A 9319-nucleotide genomic window follows, 5' to 3' on the forward strand; every position below is an offset into this window, starting at 1 on the left:
GAAGCCTGTCCTGACTTTGCCAAACTGACCTCTGCAAAGAGCCCATGAATGTCATTGTCCCCTTGTGTTCATTGGCAGTGTTACAGGCATCCCTTCAGAGATCATCTCCCCAAAGAAAGTGGCTGAACTTTACCCTCTCCTCAATGTGCACGACCTGGTGGGGGCCATGCATGTTCCTGAGGATGCTGTGGTGTCCTCTGCTGATGTGGCTCTTGCCCTGGCAAGTGCTGCCTCCCAAAATGGTGAGCAGGTTTTTGTGTTTTCTTAACATGGGTTTGGGAGAAAGAAGTTACCTGAGAAGTGTCTTATGGTAGGAGGCAATGATTCCAATTCACATTTGGAAAAAGTGTCCTCATTGGGTATTCATCTTCCTGCCTTTGAATAGTGGATCTCAAGAGTTTTAAAAATATAGTAATTTTTTTTTTTTTTTTTTTTTTTTAGTATCCGTTGATAAGTATTTTTTCTCAGGGTCATATCGAGCTCCCACTCACCCACCACCCTTGGTAATGGGGATTAAACCCAGGGCCTTGCACATCCTGGATAAGCATTCTACTACTACTGAACTACTCACCCAGCCTGGGCCACATTTTTCATGTTAAAAATTTCAAGTAACTACTGTTTTGGTTTTTTTTTATTATTATTATTTTTATGAGGTGGTGAGAATTGATCCCAGTACCTCACATATGCCAGGAGAGCACGCTACCACTTGAGCCACATCCCCAGCCCCAAATAACTGCTTTTTATTGCTGATGAGTGCATTTCAGACTTAGGGGAATTCCCCTTCCTCCAGGACTTAAGAAGCTCTAAGGTTAGCCTTGGAAATTGGATGCACAGCTTAAATCATGATCTGGAGTTCAGATGTATGATGGGAAGAGTAGTATCCAGGGTGTTATATACTTTAGGTGAACTGATCATGATGTGGGTAGATTGGGATTTAAGATGCCCTATTTGGGCTGGAGTTGTGGCTCAGTGGTAGAGTGCTCGCCTTGCATGTGTGAGACCCTGGGTTTGATCCTCAGCACCACATAAAAATAAATAAAGATATAAAAAAATCATAACTTAAAAAAAAAAAAAAAGATGCCCTATTTGAACTCTTTCATCCCTGCTCCATATTTTCAACTAATATGTACTAGACTCTGTTTTTAAATTGATCAGCTATTTTCAGTCTTGAGCAAGGCCCATTACATAGTCTCAAGATGTCGTTCCTAAGGGTTTTTATTTCTTATATTAGAGCACTGACCTACTTATTCAGTTATTCTTTGGGGTGGAGAATCTGCTGCAGATGTTACATTCTGGAACATCAGATGATATACCAGCTCTTTCTTTATTTTGGCACAGGTGTTCAGATTTATGACCGGACAACTATTCTTCATATAATGGTCAAAAAAGGCCAAGTTACTGGTGTGGAAACAGATAAAGGACAGATTGAATGCCAGTATTTTGTCAACTGTGCTGGTCAGGTAGGTTAGCAACAATATTGAGCAGATGATTTTCTTATTTAATTTGGATATTTTTGGTGTAGAGCATTAAGATTAATACTGTGAATGACTAAAGAGAAGTTAGGTACTATACTATTTCTTGTTTGGACTGAAAAAATCAGAATTCTTTTATCTGAATCAGAAAATTATACTTATTCCTCAAATAGAAGCATCTGTGACCTTTTCCTCCTTCTGCACCAGGTTATTTGGTGCCATCTGGTCAGGAATGCCAGCAAATAGTTAGACATTGACATGAATCCTTGTTTTTGGGTATTTCCATAATGTTAAATTTCATTCTACAACCTAGCAGATAAAATATTAGGCTATTTTATTGTATTAGGACCATGTTTGAACACTAAGCTCCTTCTACTTCTGAGGCAAATTGGTACCTTTCCTTCTACTCTGCAGTCTTAAGGTGATCTAGGAAATACTCCTTGCTTTATGAAGTTTACTTAATGATTGGTATCTGGAGTTATTAGTTGAGGCCAGGCATTTTATTAAAAGGGCTTCTGCTGTCTTGATTGGTAAATCCATTGTCCTTTGATTAAAAGGTTATTTTTATGTTTAAAAAATATAATAGTGTTGCTCCCCATCCAAATACTTGAACTAATTAAAGCAGGCTGAAACTTGGCTTCCCACACCTGTCACTCTAGCAAGAGCACACAGAAGCCACTTGAAATTAATTTCTTTTCAAGAGGCTTAACTTGCTCATTTGTGTTTCTGTTCCTCTTCCCACCAACAAATAAATCTGTCCATTTGTAGTGGGCATACGAGCTGGGTCTGTCCAACGAGGAGCCGGTTAGTATCCCGTTACATGCCTGCGAACACTTCTACCTTCTGACTCGCCCCTTGGAGACCCCTCTGCAGAGCAACACACCAAGTGAGGACTTGTACTTTTTTACAATCTTATCTACTTGCCAGTATCCTGTCCTCTGAAAAGGAAGACTTTCTGAAAAGGACAGATTGTACCTGAGTCTTTTATCTTCTGCAGCATGTTACAGGGAGGTAGACTCAATTCTAACTTTTCTGTGGTATTTCTTTATGAAAGGATAGTCAAATGGGCATGTCATCAAGCAATTTTTTGTTTTTGCAAGCTTAACTTTAGTCCCAAAAAGAGGTAATTGAGAATATTTGGAATGTAACTTTCAGTTTTTAATTTGAATGCTACCAATTGTAGAAATGTTACAGGTAAACCATAAACTTGGGTGGTATATTGGCTCCAGGTACTCTAGGAGAGGGTTTCGATATTGTTTTCAAGCTCTGCAGTCCCCTTTCTGTTAGACTTTTGCTTGGCACATGGCAGTCATGTAGTTTGATTGTGAGACTTTGCAAAGCTTCTAGACTTTTCCTGCTAAAGTTAGGGATAATCAGAGAAACCGTCTCCTCTGTAAATCTGCTGGGAAGATCCTCCCCCATGAACTCCAAAGGTATTTTTAAGCTGACTGATGCCTATGTGTATTGGATGCCATTTCCTTAATAAATCCATTCATGGGTATTTTGTTTCTTTTATGTCCATTTAGAAAGCTGACTTGCCTCTAAAATCTTGTTTGTTTGTTTGTTTTTCCTACTCCCCACTCCCTTGTCATTTTCCTTCCCAGCTATTGTTGATGCTGATGGAAGAATTTATATTCGGAACTGGCAGGGTGGCATCTTGTCTGGGGGCTTTGAAAAGAACCCAAAACCTATTTTCACTGAGGGCAAGAACCAGCTGGAAATTCAGAATCTGCAGGAAGATTGGGATCATTTTGGTGTGTGAATTACATTGTATTGATAATACCATCTATTTGTCTAAGATGTTCTACTTTTATTTTTTTTCCAAAGGTGTTATATTTCTCAAAGCATTTCAGGAATAGTACAATAGTAGTCACCAAAACATTCTCCATAGTTTGCCTAGTGTAGGGATGCAGTTACTGGTTAGGAAGTTTAGGGAACTAACATCTTGGTTAACAAATTTGGTTTATTATTTTTTCCCCTAAATCATTGCAGAAATTTTGGGCTAGGAGACTGCCTTTTGGTCATATTTTATATAAAACTGAAGAACTTTTTAAAAAGCAGAATTGTTTTATTATGTGGTCTCTTAATTTTATTTATTCAATAATTAATAGTTACATGGTTCCAAATTCAAGAAATAGGAAAGTATATCTGATGCATTTCCCTTTCATTCTTTTTTTTTTTTTTAATATTTATTTTTTAGTTTTTCGGCAGACACAACATCTTTGTTTGTATGTGGTGCTGAGGATTGAACCTGGGCCGCACGCATGCCAGGCGAGCACGCTACTGCTTAAGCCACATCCCCAGCCCCGCTTTCATTCTTGAAGGCCTTTTTTTTTTTAATGGGTGGTGGATTGGACTCGGGGCCTTGAACATACTTGGTATACACTCTCCCAGCACTGTGTGAACTTTCTTTTAAAAATAAACTTCTTATGGGAAGTTTGAAACTTTTCAAAGTATTTAAAGTAATATGACGAACACTGCCCCCCCACCACCACCCCCACGAACCCAAGCAACTCTACCCTGGATTCATCTATTACCATTGTCCCAAGGAATTATGGCCAGATGACAGATTCATTATTAAAAATGGGTAAGGATCTGTCTTGGAGCTATTCCAACAAAGGAAAACATTGTCTTTCATTGAAATCTCTTTGGGCACCACTTAAAGAGTTTTTCCACTCAATACTGGCTCATTCCATTACTCTCTGTGGCCACATGTATTATGCCATTCAGTAGCTCTCTTCCTTTCTAGAGTGTGTTTTTTCTGTCTTTATGCCAAGCATTTTGCAGGTGTGTCCTGTAATTCCACCAAGCTTTCTGATTTCTGATAAATAGCCCGCTTGGCTCTTAGAAAAATCCCTCCTGAGAAGTTTTCTGAAAGGAGTAGTAGTTTAAAAAAATCTCCCTATATATATTGGAGCTGGGGCTATAGCTCAGTGGTAAGCACTTGCCTAGCATGTGTGAGGCACTGGTTTGATTCTCAGTATCACATATAAATAAATGAACAAAATAAAGGTTGTCTAAAATTTTTTTTAAAAATATATGTATTTGTATATGTATATGTATATATAAGATTTGAAAGTTTTTAGATTCCCTAAAGGTAAACTCTATTTGGGTTTGTTTTTATTGCTCAGAGCCCCTGTTGAGTTCCCTCCTGCGCAGAATGCCAGAATTGGAGACTCTGGAGATCATGAAGTTGGTGAACTGCCCTGAGACCTTCACACCAGACATGAGGTGCATCATGGGCGAGTCTCCTGTAGTACAGGGCTACTTTGTCCTGGCAGGGATGAACTCTGCTGGCCTGTCGTTTGGTGGAGGAGCTGGAAAGTAAGTCTTCACGCAGAGTCAGTTATGAATACATGTCAGCTTGCTGGGCTTTTTCCCTTCTAGGATTACTTGCTAGGATGTTATGTAATATTTTTAATCTGAGATGCTAAAGATAATGATAAGATTAACATACATATAATTGGAGAATTGTCTCCTACAAAGAATTCACCATGGGAGGCTCTCCCCATATTCTAGAAGTGTCATTTTGAAAAATATTTTGCGAACTTCTTTTTTGAAGTTAGCCATAGAACTTGTGTGGGTTTTTTTTTTTTTTTGTACTTTTTCCAGTCATAACAAGTATGGCCCTTCAAAGTGTATATTTGAGTTTAGAAGTAGCCAAGTGTGTTGTGAGTGTGGTAGGTGATCAAGCTGTGTGACATGTTATTATTTAAAAAGTAGGTATTAGTAAAAATCAGTAAATTACAAAGGGATGTAAATACTGTACAATTCCACTTATGTGAGGAACCTGGAATGGTCACATCTGTAGACAAACAGCACAGTAGTGGTTGCAAGGGTAGAGGAAGTTACTGTTTAACAGGTATAGTGTTCAGGTCTGCACGATGAAGAGTGAGTTCTAGAGATGGATGATGTGCATGTACTTAATACTACACACGTAAAAGTAGTTTAAGGTGATAATTTTTATTTGTATAGTTGACCCTTGAACAATTTAGAGGTTAACTGCATAGTTGAAACATCTGCTTATAACTTATTCATTCAATTATTTTACAGTACTGGGGACTGAACCCAGGACCTCATGCATGTTACATAAGTGCTCTGTCTCTGAGCTACATCCCCAATCCTTTTTTAAATTTTAGTTTTCATTTATTTATTTATTTATTTTTGCAGCACTGGGGACCAAACCAAGGGCCTCACACATGCTAGGCAAGTGCTCTACCACAACCACATCCCCGTCCCCAAAATTTTATTTTTGAGACAGAGTCTCACTGAGTTGCCCAGGCTGGCCTTGACTTTTTAAGATCCTTCTACTGCTGAATAGCTGGGATTTATAGGAATGTGTCAGTGTACTCAGCTTCCTTATAAATTTTGTTTTAAAGTGATTTAAGACCTTTATTAATAGGTGCTTGCAAGTATTAGCTTTTTTTTTTTTTTTTTTTAAAGAAATATCAGTTCATAAGGGACTGGGTGTATCCTTAGTATGAGACCCTGAGTTCAATCTCTAGCACCAAAAAAAAAAAAAATTCTGTAAATTGTTTATTATAAATTATAAATGGAGTTCTTAAAAATTTCAACCTGACCAGATACAAAAGCATTTAAAAGCTTATACAGGTGTATTGAGAACAAACAGGCTTTTTAAAAAACAAAAAAATCTCAAATTTGTTATCAGCAGAGAGTATCAATTATTAAAAATAACAAAAACTCCCATGCTGCATAGATAATGCACATGGTTCTAATTATCTCATTAGTGGATAAAAAAGCAAGCACTTCAGGTCTTCACTTCTGAACTTCTGTTCATTTCGTATTTATTTTTTCTTTTTGGATGACTAGATGGTGAAGATGGTAAGGTGGCATTTACCTAGCCCTACCCTGCTCAGCCTTGGGAGCCCATGAAGTCTAAGCTGATGGAGAGGCTGCCTCTGGCACTGTGCTATCCTATGGTTTAGGTTTTTCTGGGCATCTGCAGGGTAACTGAAGTTGCGGCTCTACTAAGATTGAGATGGCTGCTGACCTCAAGTCTCTTTGATTTTATCTTTGTTGCCATCTTCTCTAGGAATCATGGTCTTTAAGCCCATACACATCATTTCTCACTGGTCCACCTTCCCTGCACCATGGTTGTCAGCATCAGCACCCTGTATCACATCTCCCTGCACGGTTGGTTCTGTGGTTCACATCTGTGGTGTCTCCGCAGTAGGTAGGGGAGGGGGTGCTTTTTCTCTTTGGAGATCAGTTCTGACCCCTCAGCCTTTCCCCCAGTCTATTCTGGTAATTTTGGTGACTGCATGGATGATCCCCTATGATGTAAATCACATCTAAAGTGATTATGGTCTATTGCATATTTTCTGCCTTGAACTGGAACTCTACCAGATCCTGACACATTTGCTGCTTCTACCTCCTTTTCTTTTTCTACATCAAACTCCAGTCTTTCTATCCTCTTTATCATTAAAGGACTTCTGGGGTTTTTACATGACAAGCTGGCCTTCAAATATATCTCCCTTGGTATCATTCCCACTGATGAAACCATATCCATTTATTTTATTTTATTCTATCTTATTTATTTATTTTTTGTGGTGCTGGGGATTGAACCCAGGGTCTTGTGCATGCTAGGCAAGCACTCTACCAACTGAGCTATATCCCCAGCCCCATATCCTTTTCTTAAATTGAACTGTTCTACTGCTCCAAAAATTTTGTGATGATCTTTTTAGTTTCTACCCACAGGCAATAAATGTGAGGCCACCCCGGCCATTGCTCCCAGCACTGGGCTTGGCGTGAGCAGCAAGTGGCTAATGAATCTCAGTCTCCTGCTCACTAGTACAGTGATGGCCTGCTGTGGCAGCTCCCCTTGAGTGAGGATGACTAGGCTAGTGGTAGCAGGATGCTCAGGGCATGCTAGGCTCCACTTTCTGCTTCCACTACTAATCAAACTCTGGATACAACTTTTGAACTCCCCCAAAACTTAACTCTAACAATCTGCTGTGGACTGAAAGCCTTGATAACATAATCAGTCAATTAACACTTACTTTCCATGTTGTATGTATCATAAACAGTGAAAAATGCAAGAGAACTATAAGATCATGTTACTGTGGTAGATGAGCTGCTTATGGGGAGATGAACAGCACTCAATGGTTGTTTAAATGAATGCTCACAACGCTTGAGCTCACTGAAATAGCAACAGGAGGTGGCTACAAAATTATCACAATAGTATAGTCTATACTATAGTTAACTTTATGCAATTACAGTTAAATACTCCATCTTTAGATCTGTTTACATCTCCAGTGCAGATGGCACCATGTATGGTTAGAGAGTATACGTTTTGATAAATTTTAATTCTGTAATAGATTTGTATATATATTTGTATATATTTTGTAAATGATAAAATAGACTCATCATATATTTTATACATGACGTAATTCTTTCTTATTTTTTTAATGTAGCTAGACTACCTGATTCAACTGTTTTTCTGAAGTTATTGCAAATCCCCCCTGCCCCGCCAAAAAAAAGCATATAAATGTGGAACTTTACAATTCAAACCCGTGTTGTTCAAGGATCAAAATATAGCTTTTATCATACTTTAATTTTTTTTTAAATAATGAGGCCAGTTTTCTCCAGTGGTTGTAGAATGGCTCTGAAAACCACAGAAGAGGAATTACCAAAAACATTTGGAGCAAAAGAGATGCATGTGGTCAGAGAGCTATATAATTTCACTAGGTGACTGTTTTACAGAAAGACTACATTTTATGTATGTTTTAATCTTATTTCTTCATTGATGTGGCTTATGTCAAAAACTTTCTAGGGACTCTTCTTACAGCTAAAATTCTCAGTGTTTTTCTGAGATACTTTGGGTCCATGTTTTTTTATTATAAAAAAGTTAAGAAAATTGCCCCAAATTGCTCAACTGTTGGTGACATTGTAGGATCTTTTGATTCCACTAGTTCTTGATTTGTAGAATATTGCTTTAATTCTCTTGTGTATCACATCTGAGACCCAACAACTTTTTGTCCCCCACCTAAGATACCTGTCCCCACAGGTATCTTGCTGAATGGATGGTACATGGTTATCCCTCAGAAAACGTCTGGGACTTGGACTTGAAACGCTTTGGAGCACTCCAGAGCAGCCGTACCTTTCTGCGTCACCGGGTCATGGAAGTCATGCGTAAGTGAAGCTTTATCCTAATTGCACCTAGTTGCAGATATCTGTCTGGTGGCATGTTTTGTCATTTGAATGGGGCAGAGTTTTCTTCATTCCTTTATTAACTGCTTGAGCTGGGCTTCTAATGTGTGTTTCAGGCCTAGGTTTGAGGCCTTATGCCCCTTGTGATATTTATGGAACATTTTTAGTATATCGTACATTAATTTTGGGAACAGGAAAATAGAAAAAGGTTTTCAGGTGATATGCAGTTGCTTCCTCTATATTGCCAGCAAGTGCCTCCTTGCCTTCTTTCCTGCCTTGTGAGATCCTATGTCAAATGTTTTGCTCCTCATTTGGTTGGTTTGTTTTTTTCAGTACTGGGAATCAAACCCTGGGCATGCTGGGTAAACTTAGCACATACTAAGCCAGTGCTCTACCAGTACTGGGAATCAAACCCTGGGCATGCTAGGTAAACTTAGCACATACTAAGCCAGTGCTCTACCACTGAGCTACACCCTTATCCCCATTTGGTTTTTGAGATCATTTTTTTCTTTCCAAGGCAGAAGTTTTACCAAGGTACTCTCAGAATTTCAGGGTTCTCTGATGACTTTATTCATCCCATGCTAGCAAGATAAGAAACCACTTCTCCCATAAACACAAAGTATGCATTCCTAATCTTATTTTCCTTATCCTTGCTTCTTTAACGATATTGAAAGATT

At 38.6% G+C, this 9319-nt stretch overlaps 1 protein-coding gene across 4 annotated transcripts in view; it reads left to right on the forward strand.

Annotated features, from left to right (window-relative positions):
• Pdpr (pyruvate dehydrogenase phosphatase regulatory subunit) overlaps window positions 1–9319 on the forward strand; it is a 62726-nt gene that overhangs the window by 36298 nt on the left and 17109 nt on the right. For 3 of the 4 annotated variants that reach the window (XM_046434925.2, XM_046434923.2, XM_046434924.2), the window contains 6 exons: window positions 79–242; window positions 1339–1460; window positions 2241–2358; window positions 3077–3226; window positions 4604–4796; window positions 8500–8624. In XM_046434925.2, the coding sequence (XP_046290881.1) occupies window positions 79–242; window positions 1339–1460; window positions 2241–2358; window positions 3077–3226; window positions 4604–4796; window positions 8500–8624 (872 nt within the window). Of the gene's footprint in view, window positions 1–78; window positions 243–1338; window positions 1461–2240; window positions 2359–3076; window positions 3227–4603; window positions 4797–8499; window positions 8625–9319 lie in introns of those variants that run through there. The other variant, XM_046434926.2, reaches the window with a different exon arrangement.

The sequence above is a fragment of the Marmota monax genome, unplaced genomic scaffold, assembly GCF_021218885.2.
Source record: "Marmota monax isolate L192 unplaced genomic scaffold, Marmota_monax_Labrador192_F-V1.1 WCK01_AAM20220418_F8-fsc00024, whole genome shotgun sequence".
Lineage (NCBI taxonomy): Eukaryota > Metazoa > Chordata > Mammalia > Rodentia > Sciuridae > Marmota > Marmota monax.